Raw genomic sequence first — 26,468 nt, 5'->3', positions numbered from 1 at the left:
AGTCATTTCTAAGAAATACAACACAGAGTATCAAAGTGTGGCTTGACCTTGTGGAGTGTGTAGTGTGTGCTTTGGTGTAGCAGCTGTGGGTCGATAATTTGGACCAAATTCCTCCACTGCAGATGGAGTGCCGAACAATGATGTTCAACCTAAAACTAAAGATCCAAATGTAAATCACGATACAAAAATCATGTTATTTAGCATTCAAAATGTTACATCAGCTCTGAAAACTACAATCCAAATGATATTATAGAGCAGCCCAATATATATATATATATATATATATATATATATATATATATATATAAAGATTCAAGATTCAAAATCCTTTTTATTCCTACAATGGGAAAATTCACACTGTTCCAGCAGCAAGGGATACGAGGAAAAGTAGATGATACAAATAAACACACAATAATAAATATAATTAAAGAGAATAAATTGTATTAAAGTATTGCACAGACACATTTTTTATTGCACGTTTATTAGATGTGTGTACTACACTTACTAGATGTTTGAGGACTGAAGCTAAAGACCAATATTTGACTGTGGGAAAAATGGACCGTGGGAGTAACACCACTAGAGTTGAGAGAGAAATGCTGATTTTGTTACTCTATACTGGGTAAACCTGCAGGGGCATCAGAAATACAGTACGCCTACACTGGAAAGGTTTAGGACTCCTGTTGTGAAAAGGAAAAGAAACCACTGAGCTGTATTTGGTGTACTAAGCAAAACATGCAATAAACTATGACTAACCCTATACATATACATTTAAAGGTAGGCTACTATTCCCTATGGTGTCCCAATGGTTTTTATGAAGCTGGTGATGGTTCTGAAATGATATTGGAAAATAAGATGAGACAGAGAGTTGGTTAAATGTGTTTTAAATGTATATGTTAATAGTTTTTATGGACATTTACACATACAGTATATGGATGCATTTAAAATCACTTCAAATAGAGTAAAGGGTGGTATTCACAGTTTCTGACTTTTGAACTTGGGCCATTAGTTCTAGTAGCCCACTGCGACTAGTAGAAGTAGGCTATAAGTAGGGATATGATGATAATAATATAATGTGTCCTAAACCCTGTTTTAAATAAAATAAGTCATTGGGATGTGTGAATATTGAAAGAGGAATAAAACAATTTAAATGTGTACTGGTTAGGTACCCAAAATGCAAAAAAGACTTAGGCTAACGTCACTCCACAAGTTTCAATCACAGAATTGGTCACGTGTAAATCATTTATGTATGTAAAATACCCGGGCAAAAGGCTACTGCTTGTAAGATATAGCTAAAGATAATCCAGACTTACACTCCAGTCCAGAAGGAGGTAGTAGTGCGCCGTAACACTGCCAACCCCGATAACACCTCGCAGGAAGAAATTAGCAGACTAGCAGCAGGGCCGCTGTCTATGGTAGGGCCGCTTATATGTCAAATTCATGTTGCCAGTTAGCCCGTTAGCCATGTAGCTAGCTACCGAGGTGTTTATAAAAGGCATAGCTACATAGACTATACAGACTCCAGTTAACGGATCAGATACAACAACGAAGGAAAGTAGCGAGAAAAGGTGAGTCAGAAGACAGCGTAGCTAGTTATATTAGCTTGTTAATTAACTAACACTAACGTAACGTTAGCTAGCTAGCTATCGTAGGACCGTTGTGTTAGCTAAGCGAATTGTAGCTAGTAGCTAACGTTACTAGCCAATATAAACGAGCATTATTATGAACAAATTGTGTTGGCTAACTAAACATACTGTACTGCTATATTGTCTGGGCAAGCTATATTCTTTGCCACAGCTAATCATTTCATACTAAATATTTCACATTGAAGGGAAAAGGAGAGGCACTATGGCTAACATTGCATGTAAACAAAGGTATAACTAGCTAAGTCCATTCCCCTGACTCCCATCAACAAAAACACAGCTACTTGAAAATGGGTCTCACACAGAGTTTTAAAGTAACATTGTGGATACATTACTTTCATTATCTGTCTGGTTATAACGTTGACGTAAATGTTTCCTAAAGCTGTACTATAATGCTGGCATGCACTGTTGTTAAAGTGTTAACTTTAATTGTTACAAGGAATAACTTCAATTGTTATAAATGGGTGAAGTCTGATTTTTTTTTTTTTTTTAACGTTACCCATTAGAGCCTTAATACATCCATGATTAGAGCCCGCCATTAAAAAAAAGAAAAAACTGCTTGTCCAAGTGGGATGCTCCTATAGACCTCATTCTTCCTGCTCACCTCAGAATTAACTCAACCTTTACAGCCTGTTGCTCTTTCAAAAGAGATTAAATTATTGTTGGATTGTAATATATGTGTGTGCCACCTGGAGTAACAATGCAACTCTGTGGAGCCACCTGGAGCCAAATAATGTTTAGTCTCACCATGCCGTTTGTCCTGTTACTCTGAGCTGAGAAATGTCTGTTTTATTTTCTGATGTGTTTCATGTTGTGGCTGAACAGATGCAAGCAGGTGACCCTGCGGTTGGTGCACCGATGGCAGTAGCTGGTGCTCAGAGTCGGTCGGAGGATGAAGAGTCACTCGGAGTGAAAGATGTGAAAAGGACGGCAACGCAAGCGTTTGGCAGTGGTGTTCCCAAACGCAGAAGTTCCTCCAGGTTGGAGTTATATTCTTGTATATTGCATTATTCCAGCTGTATACTAGAATAAGCGATGTATTTTGTTTGCGTAAGGGCATATATGTGTTGTTTTAATGCTGCTGCTACCAGTGTTTTACGTTGTTGGATCTGCAAATCTTTAAAGAATTGCTGAGTATGTCATTAATGTGTTTTTTTTACACATTAATGTCCTTAGGTCAATAAAGAGGAAGAAATTTGACGATGAATTGGTGGAGAGCAGTCTTGTGAAGTCGTCCAGTAGAGTCAAAGGCCCTCCTGTCATAGAGCCTGTCCGCTGTTCAGGGAGTGAACCTTCATCTAGTGAGAAAAAGAAGGTACATAATACCTTAGAACCCACACATTCTTAAGCTGCCGTTCTGTTGTTTTCAGAGACAGGTGCCGCCCAACTAGGCGGAGTGCTACCCTTAGTTCCCTATACTGCTTGGAATTGCCGCCGAGTGAATTATTTCAACTTTGACCTTTTTGCCACTGACCTTTCAAGGCACAACCAATTTCAGAAGCAATGATGACATTTACCTGTGCTGTGCTTTGCCTCTCTCGCTCTCTCTCTCTCTATTTACCTCGCGGTTTTACCGGGGATCATGTTTATGCAGCTTTACAGGATGTCATGGCAAAGATGATAAGCTTACAGAGCTTTGATGGATATTTTTTTGTGTTTTTATGCAACTCTGTCAGGTAACAAAATCAGGAAACGCTCTCACACCACCTCTCACCATGTTAGTAAACCCTGCGCCCATCACCAAAAGAGTGAAGAAAAGCAAGCAGCCTCTACATATTACTAAAGACTTGGGAAGATGGAAACCCACTGATGACCTGCTTCTTATAAATGCAGTGTTGCAGGTGAGTAGTATAAAAGATGAAATCATTGTCTGAAAGGACGGATAATGATTAGGAATTAATGTGACTAGCTTGTCTGTATGACTCAGTTTGTCAGTTTATGATCTAATGAGTCTGTATTTGTCTCTAGACCACAGACCTAACCTCTGTTCATTTGGGGGTCAAGTTCAGCTGTCGTTTCACGTTGCGGGAAATTAAAGAGAGGTGGTACGCTCTCCTCTACGATCCTGTCATCTCAAAGTAAGAAGAGACTTATCCGGCAGCAGCTTTACCTTCCGATCCAATTCTACCAAGTCTTCTATGTTAGTTACCCATTTAGGTAAATACATTCTTTCTGTTGTCTTTTTAGGCTGGCATGGCAGGCCATGCGTCAGCTTCACCCAGAAGCCATTGCAGCAATCCAAAGCAAAGCTCTCTTCAGTCAGGTTGAGGAGGCACTGCTGGCTAAGATTGGCTCAGTAAGTGAAACTGGTACTTTTGGAACATTTCACTGTTGTAGTAAAATAAACTAACATAAAATACCAAACAGTCTATTTGGCTTAAAGCTACCAGTCTAATGGTTGAGAATTTTAATAATAATTTTAAACATGTTTTGCGTATCCATCCTAGCATACTTTGACTGCTGTATTCACAAGCGGTTTTGTATTACACTTGTCACTGAACAGACTAGTCAGCCCAAAGTGGACATGTTCCAGGAGCTTCTGAGCAAACACCCTGGTGTCTTTCACCCATCTCGCACCCCCAAGAGCCTGTTGGTACACTGGCAGCTGCTGAAGCAGTACTACCTACTGGATGACCAGAGCGGTAAGTTGAGTTACTTACACAATTATACCAATATAACTTCCAAGCATTTTAATATGTACGGTTTTGTTTTATTGGGGCAAATTGGAAAAAAACAAAACATGCCTCTTGTACTCCAATGCACATCAAATGATGAATAAAACTGTAAGTCCTCGTCATCCTCCAAACTGCAATATGTTATTTTACGATTTAAAATATATAGAACAAATCTTTGACAGGAGATGACACAACTAGCATGGCGCTCAAAATTGTTAAGAAATGTTCATTTGGGTGTAACATGCCTAATGATAGAACTGCAGTGAATGTCCAATATTCATGCCCTGATACATTTTTATTTAATTCACCAAATAGTTTTCATTTACGTCTTGGTTATATTGCACTTATTTAGCACATTAATCCCCTCTTTTAAAAATGTACATACCTCTCTGAAATGATAAATGCAAATCTGGATAGACAATAAAGCCCTTACCCTTTTTGAATATTCCTATAAAGTATGAGCCTCGTGTGAGCCTTTTTAGTGTGGAATATAAGGAAGCCCCGGGTGTTGTTTTCCGAAATAAAGTGATGGGCGTAACATTTCTGTATGTAATTGCCTTGTTGGCTTTGATTGTGTGCTGCAGTCCAGCCTCTTCCTAAAGGTGACCAGGTCCTCAACTTCTCTGATGCTGAGCAGATGGTTGATGATGTAAAGTTAAAGTAAGATAGTCTTTCATTTTTGCAGTATTCATGTCACGTATGTCATGTTTTTGTTGCTGATAAGAAAGTATTTTATTATCTTCTCACTTAAGTATTGCACGTCGACGAATTTTCAACGCTGATCCGTTTTCCTGCGTTTCCTTTCACACAGGGAGAGTAGAGATGAGGTGTTGGAACATGGTGAGAAATTGGATCATGAAGAAAGAAGTTCAATGCGATTCATCTTGCACAGCAGAAATTCTTTCTTTGATCATCTTGATGTTGTTTACACAAGCGTCCTTACCCTTGATTTGCCTTTGTCTTTAAATTCAGAGCTGATGATTTCCGATCGTCACCAAAAAAGAGAGATCAGACAGTTGGAGCAGGAGTTGCCTCGTTGGCAGGTCCTCGTGGACAGTATTACGGGTATGTAAGCAAGCAGATGGCTTTTAAAGGTATATTTGTTTTGAGGAATCCAGTTTAGTGAAACTATTTTCTATTTTTTTTTCTCTATCTCTCTATCTCTATCTCTCTAGGGATGAGCATGCCTGATTTTGACAACCAGACACTGGCAGCGTTACGAGGAAGAATGGTACGCTACCTCATGAGATCGCGAGAGGTAAGACGTCTTTCAGAAACAGTTGTTAAAGAGAAGCAAGTATTGTACTGTAGAAGTGTTTTGTGACAAGAAAATGGAAGGAGAGAATGTATGAGAGATGTATTTTCACTATGATGCTAATGATTTTCACACAGATTACGTTGGGCAGGGCGACCAAGGACAAACCGATAGATGTAGATCTGTCGCTAGAGGGACCTGCCTGGAAAATATCAAGAAAACAAGGTGAATAAACTCGTACACTGTCATGCTGTAACGGTACGTGCAAAATAATGTTTTTAAAAGACCGAAACCAGTAAAACATTTCTCATAATTTTAAGGTTTTTGAAGCATTTGAACTACTTGTACTTATTGATTAATATAAATTTTTTTGATATTGAGATTATTTAGCCTATCTATTATTAACTGTTATATTTTTGAAAGTGAGTTTGGCCAAGACGTGCACTGAACATGAATATGTGACATTTGAGTTATCCAGGCTTAGGTGTCAAGTACGCATGGACATCGCTTCTGAAGCATAAAATATAGCTTATCTCCACTGCAGGAACCCCAATTGTGTTTTTGAGTCAACAATTGATTTTATACCTGTGTTTATTTTCTTGATTTATTTTCATCTTCAGAGTAGTAATCCAGAGATTACTGGCAGAGATTGATCCCCTCTGATGTTGCTGAAAGTAACCAAACTACCATCACTTAACATATCATATTGATGTCTACAGGAATTATTAAACTGAAGAATAATGGAGACTTCTTCATCGCCAATGAGGGCAGACGACCCATCTACATTGATGGCAGACCAGTCCTGTCGGGCAATAAGTGGAAACTCAACAACAACTCAGTGGTGGAGGTGTGTGGAGGGTGTCTACCCAGTTGTTTAGCATTTAAATTGAACAACCATGATATATTTGAGTGGTACCATGTGAGACATAGCCCTAACATACTGTATCCGTCTCTTCAGATTGCAGGTCTTCGCTTTGTGTTTCTCATTAACCTGGAACTCATCTCACTTATAAAAGCCGAAGCAGCCAAGATGACACCGCAGTAAATGTCAGCCATCCAGCAGAAGAGTAAACAAACAAGACATGTTGGCAGGCAAACGGACGCAGTCAGTGCTTTTCTGTCCAACAGCAGTTAACAGTCCCATGAAGTGCAGTAGTGCTACCACGAATCAGACAGACAACAGCCTTGTTAACCTGAAATGAGAATTTTAAACAGACTACAGCTAAATCCTAGAGAAAGCTAGTAACAGGTGTTACCTGTTGTTTGGACAGTTTCCATGTTGTAATGTAGACACTCTCATGAGCCTTGTTTTTATTTTATTTTTCAGAATATTGTATTTAAATTCTGTAGTAAAGCTTTTTCAAAATATTAAACTTGTATACACAATGTTCTGCAGTTCACTTTGGTGTCCAATCTACTGTTGAAATATGACGTTTCAAATATTAACAGAAGACTGTACTGTAAGGAACAACACATCCTGCATTTGTTATCTATCTAGCTGTAAAAAGTACTTAATGCAAAAATAACAAAATACTCTGCACTCGTGGACATGTGAGAAAAGGTCTTTAGATATAATTTGGCTTGTTATATGTGGCCTGAATCTTTCATACTGTATCTTTTATTAGGAGAATATTTGTTATTGAGCTTTGTCCATATTTTTTCTTATTAGAATGTTTGATCAGTTAGAAATCAGAACATAGTAACAGAAAAGCAAATAGGAACAATATGCCTCAGACACTTGACCAGAGAGAGCACCAGTGAGTGCTACCTAAGCAGGTAATTCATCTCTTGGGTGACTTGCGTATATGAACTAGATATGGATTAATAGAATAGCAAAACTGAATGTGTTTAGTGCTTTTGGATCAGTTTAAGGCTCCAAAACCTTACATACAGTCACATCTAGTAAATATTGATGCATTAGCTATACATTATTTTGAAAGGATTTTAATAAACTTTATCAGTTTGGTGGTCACTTTGTTGTCAAGTTGGGGGTGGGGCATGCAAACTTATGTCTATCTGATTTTTATCTAATATGTTTCTTGAAGCTGAACACTGAAGCAAAATCACACTGAAATGTTCAGAACTCTAGCATACATGATGGGGATGTGGCAGAACTATTTAGTGAAAACGTTGCTAAAAAGTAAAACTTTTTATTGCATTTTTATATAAACCAGGTTTACAAAGTGCCTAAGGATGACCAAAGCAAACAAAAGATAATAAAAGTAATAATACACATTTAATATTGAAATCATAGACAAGCAAGAATAACTTATTACTTATTAAGCGTTATTGCTGCAGTGTTGATTATGCACACTTTGCCAACAGGCAGTGCTAGAGAGCCTATCTCAGGGCAGTTGGTTACAGATTAAAAACATACAAAAATGTGTATAAGATGCAGTAAGTACACGTAGATACAGCACCATTCAAGACACATGGCAATAAACGTACATTTCCACCTTAAAGGAACTCCACAACAAAAAAAATCTTTCTGACATTTACAGCTCTAATAAATGAATTGGTTGCACCCAACTGCATACCATTTTTCTTAGACAAATATTTATTTAAGGTGTGAATTAATGTCAGACAGATATATCCCTTAACTGTGACTGTGAGCTTAAGGAATTGTTTGGTCTGTAAAATGTGTCAATGAGCAACAGGATGTTCTGGTCCATTTCACAAAGTGTAGCCTACCTTACTGACATGAAAATGTCAGATGACAATAAGCACATTGGACAATCTAAACACCCGTAGAAATGACCTGGATAATTTAGGGTATGTTAGGGCAGGGATGTTGGAAATATTGTCATCAAAACACAGACAGTGCAGTCTAGTAAATCTCTTGGTGCCATAGAAACACCATCCTAACTCATGTGCTACACAGGTTATGTTTTGACTGGATTCCCGAAACACGGCAGGGCTCACACAAGCAAAATGTAAACAAGGGAAAAACATAATCCTGCGCCACATTTATCCAACCTTTTTTGTAACATTCTGCTTTTGTATATGTCTATATATACACTTTCCTTCTTTTAAAAAAAGGACTGCAGTTATTTATTGATTCAAGTTTAAGTTAAAGCTAAACCAGCAGTAACACAGTTCTTCACTTCAGTTTCTTTTCTTTCAATGCAACATTTCTTACTGCTACTAACCTTAAGTAACACATATTTAGCATATACAGACATATAGTATATTTACTGTAAAAACAATTACCAAGTTCAGCAGCAGCTGCCCACATTATACAGCTGGTGTCACTAGGGTGGATTGCTTTATGACGCAAACCAGTACGAGAAGACTGTTGGGGGCAAAAACTTACTGAGTTTCTCACAAAAAAATGCAGCCGGAAACAAAAAATGAACACTTGTTTTTTGCAGACAAGCACAAAAGAAAAATAAATGCACATGTGGTGATGCCTGGTAAGGAGAAGTGGGCGAATGGTTACCTTTAACATAAAGCAATGGGGTTTATGGGAAATGTGGTTTTATTTTGAGAAATGTGTAAGATAAATCGTTAGTCTCAAATAGGCTTATTCTTCAATTACTTCCCAAAGCAATTAAAAAACTGTAATGGTACTTTTGTTGTAGTAAACGACATTTAAAGATATCTAATTTATATTGTTGTGTGCACTAATGTCTCATGAGAAACATCAGTTTTGACTTTGTCCACTTTTGCATTGCTGTAACGGTGAGACATAACTTTATCTCTGGTGAGGTTGTGATATATCAACACTTGCTTTTAATCTTTTAATGTTTGGACACTGTATTTTGCCATTTACAAACCTAACTTATGTAAATGATGTTTGATGTTTGGACACCATGTGTCTGTATTTTGCCATTTAAGATCCTAACTTATGTATATAGTTTATTGTTATAAATGTTTGCACATTTCTTCAATAAACCTTATCTAATTTCTTTCATCATGGTTTTATATTACAAGGACTTTTGCATGTCATTTCCAATACTGAACACTGTTATAACATAAAAAAACAAGGCAATATATTAAACAATGTTTTTATTGTTAAGCTATTCAAGTAGCGCATCAAACCCTCTCGTACATCCCTGCCTTCTTCCTCTGCACCCTGTGACAGTGCCACCACAGGCTCTGCTGCCACAGATGCATCCCAGTCACTGTCATAGGCCTCTCCGTGAGTCTCGCAAAGATTATGCAAAGCACAGCAAGTCAGCACCATAGATCTCACCAGTTCTACATCACAGTCATTTCTTTTCATAAGGCAACGCCACCTTCCCTTCAGTCTACCAAAAGCATTTTTAACAACAACCCGTGCCCTGCAGATTTTCTTGTTGTAAATCTGCTGTTCTGCTGTGAGCCGTCCAGTGTCATGGAATGGTTTTAAGAGCCAGTTCTGCAAGGGATAGGCAGAATCCTCCAGGATGTAGTAGCCAGCATTAACCCCACCGATGTTCCTGGTGGAAGCAGGAAAGTAGCTGCCACTGCTGGCTAACTCCCACAATTTGGACAGTCTCAAAACACGAGCATCATGCCAGCTGCTAGCCATTCCTGCAAACACGTTCCAGAACAGTCCCTTTCCATCAACAACACCTTGAAGGATGATGAGTGCCAGCCTTTACGGTTGAAATAGTCGCAGTGGTACTCTTGTGGTGCTATGATGGGTATGTGTGATCCATTAATAGCACCAATACACTGCGGGATCCCCCATCTTCTCTCAGTGTAGGCAGCCATTTCTGCAAACTTCTCCTGGTCTGGGAAACAAATTTGTTCCGGCACCAACAACATCTCTGCAGCAGCAGCAGCAAACTCTTGAACACACCGGCACACAGTTGTGATGCTTACTCCAAAAAGATGGCCAACAGTTCTGTACTCGGAGCCGGTCGCAAGCTTCCACAAAGCCATGGCCAATCTCTTCTTTAGAGGTACACACTTGCGGAAGGTTGTGTCCTGTCTCTCCATCGCTGGACGCATTTAGTTGTAGAGGCAGATAAAGGTTTCTTCGGACATTCTGAAGTTCTCAACCCACTGAGTGTGTGTGAAACCGGGAACAATAACATCCCACCACTCGGCAGCTCAGTTGAACGCCCAAACAGACGGTCTGCGGCAGCGATTTTGCAAAGCGTAAATTATCTGAAACACAAACAGTACACAGCATACATATTTTAGTGTGTAAATGGTTGCTAAAGTTAATGTAATACTTTGTATAGCGCATAGTAAATACTGACTGTGACCATGAACACATGCAAATGTTAGCTAACGTTACCAGGTAACGTAACTTACCCTTTTGTGTCGGCGAACAATAGTCGTGTCAACGTCTGAACTCTGTTCAGCCGTGTTTTTCTTCTTCTTCTTTTTTTGCTGCCTTCAGCTTCTTTTGAAACAACATTTGTCTTCTGGCTGTGGCAAGTAGCCACATGCCGAGCATCAAAAACAACACACCTTCGCCGTCCTCCATTGTTGTGTACCTTGGATGTATTAAGAGAACGTTGTGTCAAAGAATTTCTAATAAGACGGGCTTTGGTTGTATTATATTAGAAATTCTTTGGTTGTATACACTGAGTGAGTCGCGTTGAAAATTACGTCACGGCTGTTTCCTGCGGCGTCGCTATGATGACCAGCCACGTGTATGTGTTGTTTGTTACTGCAAGTGCTCAATAAATTAATATAAAAAAAAAGAAAAGAAACGGACTCTGGAAAACAGACGCACAGTGCGTCGAGTCGAGGCGAGTCGAGCAGGTACCATGTAATGGAAAAAACGCAAATATCTGCATTTATGTATAAAATGTTTTCCTAAAAGTACCAAGTTGTTGAGAACAAAATCTACTTTCTTATCTTCAACAAAAACACCAAACTTTATATTCTTCACTGTCAGGGATGGTATCTCAATTTCCCTGGACTGTAACCAGCTCTGCAGATCTCACACAGAAAAAATACATGTTCTAAATTCTCAATTTCTTTTTCACAAAAAACACAGTTATTAGTATCAAATTTGAATCTCAGTCTTAAAAATTCATTTGTTGGGTAGATCTCATTTAAAATTTTAAAGTTGACCTCTTTTACCTTCGGGAGAAGAGGAAATGAAGTATAACTTTTCCTTATTTTCTTAACCTCTCCATCCCCAAATTCTTTCATACTTTCTTTTAACTGGATTGGGATAATATTCCTTCAATAGAAAATTTCTAATAACTTTGTTGGTACATTTATAGTCACAGAAATCAATTCCTTGGATGCAGAGCTGCCTCAGACCAGGAGAAACTTTGGAGTACCTGATGTCTTCTCTCACCATGGATTTCAGAGACATTGGTATAACTTTCAACCATCTTTCATAACGCTTGACATTGCATTGAAGTTGATATTTCTCACAAAACTCCTCATGCTGTAACAAAAGTCCATTACTGTCATATCCATACAATGAGCAATTGCCCAGATTCCCTTGGATTTCCATTCCTCCATGTACACAGATTTTCTGCTTATCAATATGTATCTATTATTCCAAACTGGAGTATTATGAGGTGTGAAATTATGTTTGTAGATTAACTTCCAATAGAGAAGAACCTGCTGATGGAAATCAGAAAGTTTGACTGGTAACAAATTGCATTCAAAATCACATCGCAGAAGAAAGTCTATTCCACCCATTTTTGAAAATATTGAATTGGGGACAGTAAACCAAAAGGACTGCCTGTTATTAACAAAAGATTTTAACCATTTCAATTTCAAGACACCATTCATTATATCAAAATCAATCGCATTTGCACCTCCATCTTCATAGTTTTTAACCATGTCAATTTTCCTTATGTACTGACATTTGTTTCTCCATATGAAATTAAAATTGATCTTGTTTATGGCTTTGATCATGTTTGTAGAAATGGGTAAGGAGAAAGCCGGGTAGATAAGTCTGGATAAGCTGTCCATTTTGGATAATAAAATTCTCTCTCTGCAACCACCTATTTAAGATTAATTTACACTTTTCTATATTGTTCCATACATTCATTTTGTCTGATGTTATCTTGTCCTTAGAAATAACAATCCCCAAGTATTTTACTTCTGACTTAACCTTTATGTTATATAGAGGTTGCAAGGGATAATCATGTAGTGCTAAAATTTCACATTCATCTAAATTCAATTGTAAGCCTGAAGCTCTTGAGCACTGGTCAATAATTTGTAAAGCTAAAGGAATTTGATTTTCATTTTTTAGAAACAAAGTTGTGTCGTCAGCCAATTGACTTATGGTAATTTGACTGTCACTTACAACTAACCCTTCAGTACAACTATTCTGAATCAAAATGGACAACATTTCTGCTACCATAATGAATAAAAGTGGAACTCTAACCGGACTTGTAACTCCATTAACTTGTTTTATTACACACCTATCTACTGTACTGCTGTTGACTTGAATAAAGTTTCCTGATAGAGACTTGACACCAGCTCATAAGTGATGCCAGCCAGCAAGAGTTGCTAGGTTCTACTTTGACTTCAATAAATAAAATATATCCAAAAGGGAAAAAGATGTTTCTTCAGATGATAAGAAACAATCATACTGGAAGAAGATACCTACATCCCACTACTCAGTTGTCTGACTTGAGTTATCTCTGTATTTTATACACAACAATATTCCCTTATCTGTTAACCATGTTGTGTTTTATTCAAACCCCTGCACTTCCCCTCTGCATGTTTACCATGTAAACTCAGATGCATTCAGGGTTCGCTCAGAGTTAAATTCATGACGCTGGAATTGCCTCGCCTGTTCTGTAGAGAGGCTTTGGGTTACCACATGTTGTCTTGAACGCCCCTCGGTCAGTTGGTGAAAGCTGTGCAAGGTATTTATTTCGGAAGTGAATCGTGGCGAGCGTCTGAGTACAAGCAGGCGATTGACAACATAAGTGAGTAGTTTTGTTTGTTTTGTTTTGGTTTGTTTATATGAACAAACAGAAACTAACAATACCGTTTTCTTCTGTTAACGAACATATCTTTATCAATTGGTAAAGTCGGACAGGCTGGCTATCAGTGGCAAGCTTCCTCACTTGAGTGTTAGCTAGCTAACGTCAAGTTAGCCATGGAGATGGTGATAACGTTACTAGCTAACGTTACATTTTCTCTTTCGTTATTGTTCGTAATGTTTCGTTATTTAAGTTAATTTGAACGGACGCTTAAATGTGTTTAAATGTGTAAATGCGCTGCCCTGGCTGTGAATAGCTAACATGAAGTATGTTTAGATTTATCGTGATCTTACAAGGCTGTTACTGTAACGTTACTACACCTAGGGCCCACTGTTATCTAGATGATATATTGTGTAACGTTACACCAAAGATGTTGCAGATTTTGCACACAAAAAAAACATTACATTAACATGTTAAAGGCGAGAAAGTTAAAATTGTTACCGTTCCAGCTGTGATAAAAACATGACGTTAATGAATTGCTTTTTCAACTCTATTTTGCATCTGACAAATGTCAGCTGGTCAATAAACTTGCAGTATATGCAGTCTGTGATTTCTGTAAGTGTAGAAACATTTTATTGTAAGTTTGTGAAATTTTCTACATTTACATTTTCTCTTCTAAAAATGTAGTGAGACCCTATCTAAACAGTAGGAGATTATTATTCCACCCCCTGAACTCTGCTGGCTGGCAAACTGTCTCTGTTAAAGATAACCCCAAGTAATCTTAATGGCCACTGTTGTCAATGATAAGATGGGTGTAATTGATTGATAACGCAGACCTCACCCACATTTCATCTGTCATGTTATGTGTTAACCTGTAAGTAATGCTTTTTTGTTACCACACAACTTAGCCTACACTACATTTTTAAATTTCCTTTCCCAAGGAAAGTTTGTGCTTCTAATTTTGGTCACATGATTCAGTTCAACACGTTATTTATCCTTCCAGTTAGTCCCAGATCTTTCCTCGTAAAACAGCCCTATAAAGATGTTTTCCAAAGCTTTGAGACATTTTGTCACCTTCCTTGATTCAGGTTGTATTTAAATTCTGTAGTAAACCTTTTTTCAAAATATTAAACTTGTATACACACAATGTTCTGAAGTTCACTTTAGAGTCCAATCTACTGTTGAGTCCGAAATAATCTACACGTTTCAAATATTAACAGAAGGCTGTACTGTAAATAACAACATATCCTGCATTTGTTATCTGTCTAGCTGTAGACAAGTAGTTAATGAAAAACTAATGAAATACACTGAATAATCTACACTCATGGACATGTGAGAAAAGGTCTTTAGATATCATTTGACTTGTGATACGTAAGAACCTTCCTTCCTTGATTTAGGTTGGAGTCGTAACTTTTTTCTTTAATTGTCAAAGTGCCATGGTATTGTCAACAGAAGAAGACAAGGTCTTCTAATTTAATGATAAGTTTCAGTCAGTTTCTTAATTGTATGCCGGACAAACATTGTTTACTAAAATGGAGTTACACAACTATCTACTAACATTTCTGTGGTAAGAGAAGAACTGAAAGGGGAGGGAACTGAAGCCTGGCCCTCCTCTTGCCCTATGTTCACTCCCCCTGAGCTGGTTGGCTCATTTTGTAGGTTGAAGTAACTGCTGGTAGTTCAGGTCAATAGGAGTTGAAGCATTTTAAAGGCTCAGTTTGTCATTAACGGGAACACACGTTGGCTGTAAAGAGAGAGCAGGTTTGGCCATCTACTGTATACTGGAAAAAAAACTGCTTGTGTGTGTTGCCTTTAACCCTCCAAAGAATTTTAGTAATTTGCAGTCTGCTTGGCAAAATAAAAAAACTAAGAAATCATTTGAAACCCACAGGTTGTATTTCACTGCTTTTTTTCTGTGGAACTTCAGTAACTTGTTCATAGAAATTCTTTGAAATATGCTTTCTGTTTAGCCTGGTTGCCAGCCGAACTTAGCCCCGCCCACAACGTTTGAGGTCGGGAAGTTCCCATATACAGTGGCACACATAAGTTTATGAACCCATGCTAAAGTTGACTAAAAAGAGGAATAAAATCTTATTATCTTCTTTTCTGAAGATGGATGGATGGATCTTTTGGAAATTGATCTTAATGCCTTAATTAAAAAAATGAGGAAAACCATCACCTTATCGTGGTGGAGAGGTTTGTGTGTCCCTATGAACCTGAGGGCTGTGTTGTCTGGAGCTGTGTGCTCCTGGTAGGGTCTCCCAAGGCAAAGTGGTCTCAGGTGAGGGGCCAGACAAAGAATGGTTCAAAAATCCTATGAAAAATCGAGGAAGGGATGAAGTGACCCTGCCCGGAGGAAGCCCGGGGCCCCCGTCTGGAGCCAGGCCCAGATGGAGGGCTCGTCAGCGAGCGTCTGGTGGCCGGGTTTGCCACGGAGCCCGGTCGGGCACAGCCCGAAAAAGCTACGTGGCGGACATCCCTCCATCCCATGGGCCCACCACCTGTGGGAGGAACCGCTGGGGTCGGGTGCGCTGCCACATGGGTGGCAGTGAAGGTCAGGGGCCTCGACGGACCAGACCCGGGCAGCAGAGGCTGGCTCTGGGGACGTGGAATGTCACCTCTCTGTGGGGGGAAGGAGCCGAACTTGTGCGGGAGGTGGAGCGCTACCGGTTAGATCTGGTGGGGCTTACCTCTACGCACAGTCTTGGTTCTGGAACCATACTCCTGGATAGGGGTTGGACTCTTTTCTTCTCCGGAGTTGCCCAGGGTGTGAGGCGCCGGGCGGGTGTGGGGATACTCACAAGCCCCCGGCTGAGCGCCGCTACGTTGGAGTTTAACCCGTGGGACGAGAGGGTCGCCTCCCCTACGCCTCTGCGGGTTGTGGGGGGAAAAACTCTGACTGTTGTTTGTGCATATGCACCAAACAAGAGTTCAGAGTATTCGGCCTTCTTGGAGACCTTGAGTGGAGTCCTGCATGGGGCTCCAGTTGGGGACTCCATAGTTCTGCTGGGGGGACTTCAACGCGCACGTGGGTAATGATGGAGACACATGGAGAGCGTGATTGGGAGGAACGGCCTCCCTGATCTAAACCAGAGTGGTTGTTTGTTGTTGGACTTCTGTGCTAGTCATGGATTGTCTATAACGAACACCATGTTCGAACATAGGGATGCTCATAAGTGTACTTGGTACCAGAGCACCCTAGGCCAAAGGTCAATGATCGATTTTATAATCGTTTCATCTGATCTGAGGCCATATGTTTTGGACACTCGGGTGAAGAGAGGGGCGGAGCTGTCAACCGATCACCATCTGGTGGTGAGTTGGGTCAGGGGTGGGGAAGACTCTGGACAGACCTGGTAAGCCCAAGACGGGTAGTGCGGGTAAATTGGGAACGTCTGGAGGAGGCCCCTGTCCGACAGACTTTCAACTCACACCTCCGGGCGGAGCTTTTCGTGCATCCCTGTGGAGGCTGGGGGCATTGAACCCGAGTGGACAATGTTCAAAGTTTCCATTGCTGAAGCTGCGGTGAGGAGCTGTGGTCTTAGGGTCTTAGGTGCCTCAAGGGGCGATAACCCACGAACACCGTGGTGGACACCGGTGGTCAGGGAAAGCCGTCCGACTGAAGAAGGAGTCTTTCCGGGATATGTTATCCCAGACGACTCCGGAGGCAGTTGCAAGGTACGAGGGCCCGAAGGCTGCAGCCTCTGCCGTGAAAGAGGCAAAGCAGCGTGTGTGGGAGAAGTTCGGAGAAGACATGGAGAAGGACTTCGGTCGGCACCAAGGTGCTTCTGGAAACCGTTCAGCCACCTCAGGAGGGGAAGCGGAGAACCATCCAAGCTGTGTACAGTAAGGATGGGGACGCTGTTGACCTCAACTGAGGAGGTAATAGAGGCGGTGGAAGGAGCACTTTGAGGAACTCCTAACCGACTAATACGCCGTCTATGGTAGAGGCAGAGCTGGAGGATGAGGGGGGATTGGCATCAATTTCCCTGGTGGAGGTTGCTGAGGTAGTTAAACAACTCCACAGTGGCAAAGCCCCAGGAATTGATGAGATCCGTCCAGAAATGCTTAAAGCTCTGGGTGTGGAGGGGTTGTCTTGGTTGACACGCCTCTTCAACATTGCGTGGAAGTCTGGGACGGTGCCTAAGGGAGTGGCAGACCGGGGTGGTGGTTCCCTTTTTAAAAGGGGGGACCAGAGGGTGTGTGCCAATTACAGGGTATCACACTTCTCAGCCTCCCCGGTAAAGTCTACTCCAAGGTGCTGGAAAGGAGGGGTTCGGTCGATAGTCGAATCTCAGGTTGAAGAGGAACAATGCGGATTCCGTCCTGGTCGTGGAACAACGGACCAGATCTTTACTCTTGCAAGGATCCTGGAGGGAGCCTGGGAGTATGCCCAACCAGTCTACATGTGTTTTGTGGATCTGGAGAAGGCGTATGACCGGGTGCCCCGGGAGATACTGTGGGAGGTGCTGCGTGAGTACGGGGTGAGGGGTCCCTTCTCAGGGCCATCCAATCTCTGTACGACCAAAGCGAGAGCTGTGTCCGGGTTCTCGGCAGTAAGTCGGACTCGTTTCAGGTGAGAGTTGGCCTCCGCCAGGGCTGCGCTTTGTCACCAATCCTGTTTGTAGTATTTATGGACAGGATATCGAGGCGTAGTCGGGTGTAGAGGGGTTGCAGTTTGGTGGGCTGGGGATCTCATCGCTGCTTTTTGCAGATGATGTGGTCCTGATGGCATCATCGGCCTGTGACCTTCAGCACTCACTGGATCGGTTCGCAGCCGAGTGTGAAGCGGCTGGGATGAGGATCAGCACCTCTAAATCGGAGGCCATGGTTCTCAGCAGGAAACCGATGGAGTGCCTTCTCCAGGTAGGGAATGAGTCCTTACCCCAAGTGAAGGAGTTCAAGTACCTTGGGGTCTTGTTCGCGAGTGAGGGACAATGGAGCGGGAGATTGGTCGGAGAATCGGCACAGCAGGTGCGGTATTACATTCAATTTATCGCACCGTTATGACGAAAAAGAGAGCTGAGCCAGAAGGCAAAGCTCTCAATCTATCGGTCAGTTTTTGTTCCTACCCTCACCTATGGTCATGAAGGCTGGGTCATGACCGAAAGAACAAGATCCAGGGTACAAGCGGCCGAAATGGGTTTCCTCAGGAGGGTAGCTGGCGTCTCCCTTAGAGATAGGGTGAGAAGCTCAGTTATCCGTGAGGAGCTCGGAGTAGAGCCGCTGCTCCTTTGCGTCGAAAGGAGCCAGTTGAGGTGGTTCGGGCATCTGCAAGGATGCCCCTGGGCGCCTCCCTAGGGAGGTGTTCCAGGCACGTCCAGCTGGGAGGAGGCCTCGGGGGAGACCCAGGACTAGGTGGAGGGATTATATCTCTAACCTGGCCTGGGAACGCCTCGGGATCCCCCAGTCGGAGCTGGTTAATGTGGCCCGGGAAAGGGAAGTTTGGGGTCCCCTGCTGGAGCTGCTACCCCCGCGACCCGACCCCGGATAAGCGGATGAAGATGGATGGAGGAAAAATCCAACCTTTAAGGACACCAATCCTTACTATGCATCCTGATAAAGTTCCCTTGGCCTTTGGAATTAAAATAGCCCCACATCATCACATACCGTTCACCATACCTAGAGATTGGCATGGGTACTTTCCATAAAATCGTCTCTCAATGCAAATTAAACCAGCTATTAGGCTAACTGAAATAAAACCATGCCAATCTCTAGGTATGGTGAAGGGGATGTGATGATGTGGGGCTATTTTAATTCCAAAGGCCAAGGGAACTTTATCAGGATGCATAGTATCCTGGATCCATGAAATAACTGGCCTTTAAAAATAAAAATCTGCCTGCCTCTATGGGAATTTAACATAGGGGTGTACTGACTTATGCCCCCTGTATTTTAAGGAAGAACGTTTATTTATTTACGATACATTATTCATTCACAAAGAAAATTGGTGTCCTTAAAGGTTGGAAAATCTATTTCCAAAAGATGTTTTTTTTTTATTCCACTTTTTAGTCAACTTTAGCATGGGTTCATAAACTTATGAGTGCCACTGTATTCTGACTACAATCGGAGTATGACGACGTCAGCCTACTTTCTGTTTGATTCACTGTGAAATTAATTAATTAATTTTTTTCTCAACTTAATTACTTCCCAGAACATCAGTGCAATGCTGCTTCTCAGACGCTGCCACAGCCTGACTCGATTCGGCCCTCTCAACACTCAAAGGTACAGCCTGCACTCACAGCAGTTAGGTTTTGTCTGGTCCGAGCTACATCCAGTCAAAGGGCTCAGTTTAATGAAGGATACTGAAACAGCCAACTCAAGCTGTGTTTTAGCAAATTAAGTTGATTTTTTTCAGACGTTTGTGTTACATTTTTGTGACCAACACAACCTGACTAATGGTGTTCATCCCCTTTTCTTTTATCTCTTTTTCTTCTATCTTTTATTTTACATTTTGTGAATACACCAGAATTGTACAGTTATTCTTGAACATACAGATCTAATGAGCTCGGCATGACCTGCATAAAAGTTACATTTCCATTTTCTTTTTTTCATAGGCATCAAGTGGCACCTGCTGTGGCGTCTGGTGCAGTTCGTCTCTGGAGCAGCAGCAGTGAGGACCAGAGATGGTACCAGCGTGCCCATAGGCCCAGCTGGAGACATGCACTAGCAGGACTGCTGGCTGGTACCGGGGCTGTACTGGCTTATGGACTCCACCACCACAAGGTCAGGAGGAGATTAGTCTCACTTTGCTAGACCATCCCCCACAGCGCTACGGAGGAGGGTCTGGCTAGTCCACACATCATTCCGGGATGGGAGAAAAACGTGCTCTGGTTTATTGGCATTTCTTTAAACCAATCACAATCGTCTTGGGCGGCGCTAGGCACCTGGAAAAACTGCGGCACGCCGCTGCAAAATAGCCTCGGGAAGGAACTTCCTGATCTGTTCTGGTGGAACATGTGTATGTTTAAAGGTTGTTTTAGTCGTGAAACAGAAAACTCAGATTGGACAGATAGTCTAGCTGCTGCCTGGATTTACCCTGCAGAGATCTGAGGAGCAGTTAACCATAGTCCTCGTAAATCGACCGGAGTTTAAAATGCCAAAACAAAGAAAGCCCAAGGCAACGGGCATCCGGCCTAAATGACGGACATTCGGCGGAATTTCCGGCGGCACTGGAGCAATCCCGGAAGTGTAACGTTGTGGATATGGACTAGGAGGAGATAAGATCAGTGAACACAGTCAATGTTTAATTTGGTTTTGTTGTGCCAGGGGTAAATTATGTCAATTGAACATGTTTTTAACTTGTGATGAACATTTGACATTATTCTTTACATCTTCAAGATGTATCTTTGAATGAATTTAGATGAAATGCAGTTGTAGCCCGACACTAGCTACACTTCTTTGCCAGATGCTTTGTCTGAAAAGTCTGTTTCTCAAAATGGATCAAGTGTTGATCTAGAGCAGCACAGTGTAAATGCAGTATATGGTCCAATCTCAATTATTTAGTTTATTAAGTTTAAACAGTTCAATGACATTAAATTTAGAAAAAAAAGAATGTGCCATGTTCCCTCTCAGTCACACCATCTTACTGATTGTATTTACAGCGAGGGCAGTAACCTGTCTCATCTGTTGGGTCACAATGTCAGCTCATTTGTCAATTTTCCCTGCCACATCTTTTGTGACTCAACATGCAAACACATTTTGAGCTGAACAGATGATTAATCTCTTCAGAGGAAAGAATGGAAAGAATATGCTCCGTGCTACTCACCCATGAGCTTATTACTGTATATTGTTCTCTTGTGGTATCAGTATAATGTTACAGGACTTTCAGTCTGTGTGTCCTATTCATAGGCTGTTTAAAATATATTTATAACATTCCCACATCAGGACCAACACCTAGCCCAGTGGTGTCGGCATGTGCAAACATGAGAACACACACTGCCACTGCTGTTACATCCACTTTATAAAACCAGAGGCTTAATAGTGACATAAGTACAGTTGCAAAGTGATTACAGAAGAATCCAAATTACCTTTCAGTCACAATTGTACTAAGCAAAATGTAATTATTCGGCATGCTCTTTTCAAGTGTTCCAGACTGGATTCCTGGTTTCCAGTCGTCTTCTCTTTCAAATGTCCTTTTTGATAGATCTCCAAACTGATGCCTCCTCCATTCTCTCCGGTACAGGCTGAGCAGGAAGACACCATTACAGTGCAGACCTTAGAGAAGACTTCAGCTCTTCCCATCTTCAGCCAGGAAGAGGTCACCAGTCACCGCTCTCTGGAAGATGGCGTGTGGGTCACCTACAAAGGTGGCGTCTATGACATCACCGAGTTTGTGGCCATACACCCTGGTGGGGATAAAATCTTGCTGGCGGCAGGTGGAGCCCTTGAACCCTTCTGGGCGCTGTATGCTGTACACAACCAGGAACATGTGCTGGAAATGCTCTCAGAGTATAAGGTGTGCCAATTCTTGGTTTCTTCAATTTAACTAAATGACAAAAAAAAGTAAAAAGTAAGGATGAGCTTCATTTTTTGTCTGGCTGAAAAGTTTGTGTTTAAACTAAATTGCAAAAAAAGGACACAACGTTAAACCATGAGTATCATAAAAAATACAAATTTAAAGTGACTGTATGTAAAAAAAAAAAAAAATAAATAAAAACCTACTATTTACTATATAACTATTACTATATAAAAAAAGGGTTTTCAGCAGATTTTCACTGGGTGGAACCAGTTCAAACAGGACGTTGCACAACACAAAGAAGAGACAAGAAGTGGCCGTGAGCACCAAACACTGTAGCCAATGTTTGTAAGCCTCTGTGTAGACATTTGCAGCTAAAATATACTGCAGACCTTAAGTCAAAGTGTCAACCATTACTGACTTCACTGATTTGAAATTTAACAATGCAACACATCCAGTGAGCAGCTTCACCTTGCCAAGCTCTCTAGCTTTGAGTTACACCTCTAGCTGAAAAATAGAACAGAAATAATAGAGTAGAAAACCCCCACACTTATCAGCTAGAGAAAAAAGGCGGACAGTAAAATGATTGCCAGTCTGTCGCTTGTAAACATCCATCACACTTTGCGCGGCGCAAACTGCTTTAACAAAAGTGCTATAACTTGCTTTAAGTGCAATTCAGTCACAATACACATTACAACAACAGATCAATTGTATTTAGTATACAATCTCTTAAATGTGCTGTATTAATGTGAACATGTGGCAGCTTTTTAGCAGGGGATGTCTGTTGAATGTATCCTTACATGAACTATTTATTTTGTCTGTCTTGCACTTGATCACTGAAGACACATATGAAGAGGTCTACTGCACACTGTATACTAAGGTACCGCTGTAGGCTAAATACTGGCACTCCCTCAAGTGGTCAGTGAGAAAAAAAACACTTTGCTGATGTTTGTCTTGTGGAGTTTCACAGAACGCAGTTCTTTGTCTTTCTTTGCCTTTGATTAGCATTTTAGGTCATTTGAGATGAACAGAAAAGTTCCGCTCGTAGCGTTGAGTCCCATGTGGTCTAACACAACTTGTGTCTGTGGTTAATACAAGGTTGGTGAGCTGAGGGCAGAAGACCTGAAGAAGCAGCAGGCTGTTCAGACTTTGGACCCCTACTCCTCTGACCCCGAGCGTCACCCCGTCCTGCGCATCAACAACCTCAAGCCCTTCAATGCTGAGCCGCCTCCTGAAATCCTCTCTGATAGCTTCATCACCCCCTCTGCTATCTTCTTCAAAAGAAACCACCTGCCAGTTCCTCGGGTGGACCCGGCTTCATATCAGCTGCACGTAGAGGGACTACCTGGAGTGCTGACCCTGTCTTTAGAAGACTTAAAGACTCGATTCCCCAAACACACTGTCACCGCCACGCTGCAGTGTGCCGGTAACCGCCGCTCTGAGATGAATCAGGTCAAGCAGGTGAAAGGACTGAACTGGGGCATTGCTGCGATCAGTAATGCTACATGGAGCGGTGCAAGGCTCAGGGATGTGCTGCTGGCTGCTGGCTACGGGCCCGATGTGGCCCAGCGGGCTTTCCATGTTCAATTTGAAGGACTGGACAAAGACGTAACCGGGACTACCTATGGTGCCTCCATCCCTCTAAACAAGGCAGTTAGCGAGGAAGGTGATGTGTTGCTGGCTTATGAAATGAATGGCGAGGATCTCCCTGCTGACCACGGCTACCCCGTCCGGGTTGTGGTGCCAGGCACGGTGGGTGCGCGCAATGTTAAATGGCTGGGGAAGATCATTGTGAGTGCGGAAGAAAGCAGCAGCCACTGGCAGCAGAATGACTACAAGGGTTTCTCCCCCGGGACAGACTGGGACACAGTGGACTTCAAGTCTGCTCCGGCCATCCAAGAGCTGCCCATTCAGTCAGCCATTACCACGCCGGCAGACGGTGCTGTGGTCAATCGCAGTTTGGAAGAGGTGACGGTGAAGGGTTACGCCTGGAGTGGCGGAGGCAGAGAGGTGGTACGTGTAGATGTTTCTATGGATGGAGGAAAGACGTGGCAGGTGGCCCAGCTGAGGAGCAGTGACAAGGGACAAGCACCTGAACTCTCTCCCCCACCGGGACGAGCCTGGGCCTGGAAACTGTGGGAGCTAACGGCTCCTCTTCCTCCCGAGGCTCAGGAGTTGGAGATAGTTTGCAAGGCGGTTGACAACAGTTACAACATGCAGCCGGACACAGTTCCTCCCATCTGGAATCTGAGGGGCGTGCTTAGTAACGCCTGGCACAGAGTGAAGGTGAACATCCGAGAGGATTAGAGCAAGGAATAGACTCAGTGGTCTGATCCACATTCAAAATTCAAAAGGTTTACGCCTGAAGCCAAGTCATCAAAGAGTAGACATTGTTTAAAATCTGTCACTGAGACTAAGCAGAAAATACAGCAGGATTTTAAGCAGTCATGTTGCCTGTGAAATTTGAGATACCTAGAACAAAGCTAAAGGCTGTAAATAACCAAAATATGTCCAGTTTTATCTTGTGATGATTCACCTAAACTACATGTAAGCCTGTTAATTCTCTGATTTGTAGAAAAGAAAAAATATATATTATTAATATACTGTATATTATTATATATTTTTGTAATCAGAATTGACGATCCTAATGCTGAAGATGTGCACATTATATTAAAATTGTTGAATTTATGATTCATTATATAATTATTAGGGTAATTATTATATAGTCATTACTTTAAGAAAAGGCTACTACAGTTGCATGTGTAGGTTAAACAACCTAGCATTTGTTTATCTGCAGCTGTGGCTTTGCTGAATAATAATATTTTATAAGTGATAAGATAATAAAAAAAACTTTGAGTTTGAGTAGCTTAAAGGAGCTTAAGAGCTTGGTTTGTAAATCATAGGTGAACTGTGACCCTCGCCATGCAGTTTGTGGAGCTGCCCCCCCACTGTTTCAAAGTTTATGTAGTGTAATGTAAGTAATGTTCAGCCACGGTTCTACCATGACACCACAGCACACTGCAGAAGTCAGGGCACTGCTGTTTTGTTTTGTGTCAAATGTACATTATTGTTGAAGATGATAAATAAAGAGCTCTAATGTTACACTGACAAGTGTCAGTGCCATACAGCACTAATTAGATTAGAGGAAATGAGAAGTAGTCAATTATAATTCTTATTTAAAGACATTTGCTCAAAATAACACCACCTTGCTGTGTGTTACTCAGCTTTGCAGTGCTTACGTTTTTCCACTCACTGTGATTAAATATGTCAACTGGAGATCCCGACTGGCAGGCAAACTGCAGTTTTTATATTTAATGAAAGACAATTACATTTAACCGATTATTTTTCTTCTTTTACTAATTGTAAAAAGTATATTTAATAACGTTTTTTTTTTTCAAAAGAGAAATCATCAACAGAAGTTTCTAGCTCCATATTAACTTACACTGTGCATATCTACAGTATGGTTAACATTTCAATTCCCCTTTTGTATAAACTAAAAAAACCACACCGGGCTTTTTCACACTTTTTCATCTTCACCTGTGTTTTTTGTTTGCTCACTGTGAACTCTGGGAAGTGCCAATTCAGGGAAATAGTTCAAAGCCTCACAGTATAAATTAGGTTACCTACAAGATGACATCACTTTCACATGTTGGTGATAGATTTTATTGTTTTGAAAGCTGAAGTTTTCTTGGCTAAAATTCAGTAGCTGTCAGCATCAGATCAGGATGCAATTGCTGACTGCTCTAAAATCAAAAGAAAGCTGTAAGATGAAAACAGTTCTTACCATATTTTATAAATTACACAAATCTGCTGCTTTTACTTAGTGATTGCTAAAAGTGGTAAACAGAGGAAACAGGATACAAAGTGACTCCCTTCTGAAAAAAAAGATGTTGTAGCTGGCAGGAAGGTGTACAGGACCAAGGAGTCCAGGGGAGGACAGGATAATGTAAAAGATTAGGTGTCAGGGCAAACAATAATTAGAGATATAAAAGAATGTTATACAATTTTGATGAAATATATATAGTCTAATTAACCTGAGTAGTCCAACACTATGCTTAATTTTCCTATGGAAAATCCATTCCTTTTCAAGTCACAATCCATAATTTGTGTGAACGTATGAACTGAGAGTCATGATGTTGTCACGGTGAGTGGCCTGGTCTTTTGTCCTGAATAGGATTAAATGATGTTCTTGGCACGTTGTTTTCTCTGACTGCAAGATTATTTATATAATAAAACCAGATATGTTCCGGGATTTAAATGCTGTGGGACTCATTTGTTTATGAGTATCCCGGGGCTGCTGACCTAGTGGGGAAGTTGGTTTGTCATAAACCTTTCATTCTGATGTGTCTATGAGTCATAAATGACTAAAATTGCGGTAAGCAGTATCGCGGTGAACAGATAAAGAAAACACATTTATATGGTTCTGCAGTCGACGCAGACTGTGAGAATTTTTGTATTCTGTTGGTTTCAGACTCCTGACGCTGCTGTGTGTGCAGTGGAGTGCAACATGCACTACTCACAATGTCTTAGGAGAAATGACAGAAAGCAGAAGGAAAGCAGAGTCAGATAAATGTCCACTCACTTCAGTAGAAGATGAGACAT

General features: G+C 41.3%; 2 protein-coding genes and 1 long non-coding RNA gene across 4 annotated transcripts; 2 read left to right on the top strand and 1 right to left on the bottom strand.

Moving 5' to 3' along the window:
• The first annotated feature begins 1,308 nt into the window (after positions 1-1,308).
• mcrs1 (microspherule protein 1) lies at positions 1,309-6,956 on the top strand. 2 transcript variants are annotated; one of them, XM_078248276.1, is made up of 14 exons: positions 1,309-1,412; positions 2,466-2,620; positions 2,817-2,955; positions 3,317-3,481; positions 3,609-3,718; positions 3,828-3,936; positions 4,144-4,282; positions 4,900-4,975; positions 5,127-5,155; positions 5,288-5,380; positions 5,491-5,573; positions 5,708-5,795; positions 6,290-6,417; positions 6,529-6,956. In XM_078248276.1, the coding sequence occupies exons 1-14, from the start codon at positions 1,410-1,412 to the stop codon at positions 6,613-6,615; spliced, it is 1,404 nt and encodes a 467-aa protein (XP_078104402.1). In that variant the 5' UTR covers positions 1,309-1,409; the 3' UTR covers positions 6,616-6,956. The 2 variants fall into 2 exon arrangements, with proteins under 2 accessions (XP_078104402.1, XP_078104401.1); XM_078248275.1 differs by lacking the exon at positions 1,309-1,412 and adding an exon at positions 1,419-1,565.
• Positions 6,957-7,704: 748 nt separating this feature from the next.
• Positions 7,705-11,147, bottom strand: LOC144516737 (uncharacterized). Its single transcript, XR_013501866.1, has 2 exons — positions 10,818-11,147; positions 7,705-10,667 (listed from the first exon to the last, which is right to left on the bottom strand). It is a non-coding gene; the product is annotated as an uncharacterized LOC144516737 (long non-coding RNA).
• A 2,160-nt stretch (positions 11,148-13,307) lies between these two features.
• On the top strand, positions 13,308-26,118 carry suox (sulfite oxidase). The gene is made up of 5 exons (XM_078248274.1): positions 13,308-13,417; positions 19,563-19,633; positions 19,966-20,134; positions 21,594-21,866; positions 22,965-26,118. Exons 2-5 carry the CDS (start codon positions 19,575-19,577, stop codon positions 24,171-24,173), a joined length of 1,710 nt encoding a protein of 569 aa, XP_078104400.1. The 5' UTR covers positions 13,308-13,417; positions 19,563-19,574; the 3' UTR covers positions 24,174-26,118.
• Positions 26,119-26,468: the final 350 nt, after the last annotated feature.

Source organism: Sander vitreus, chromosome 4 (assembly GCF_031162955.1).
Source record: "Sander vitreus isolate 19-12246 chromosome 4, sanVit1, whole genome shotgun sequence".
In the NCBI taxonomy this organism is placed as follows: Eukaryota; Metazoa; Chordata; class Actinopteri; order Perciformes; family Percidae; genus Sander; species Sander vitreus.
This window is presented reverse-complemented; position numbering and strand designations above follow the sequence as displayed.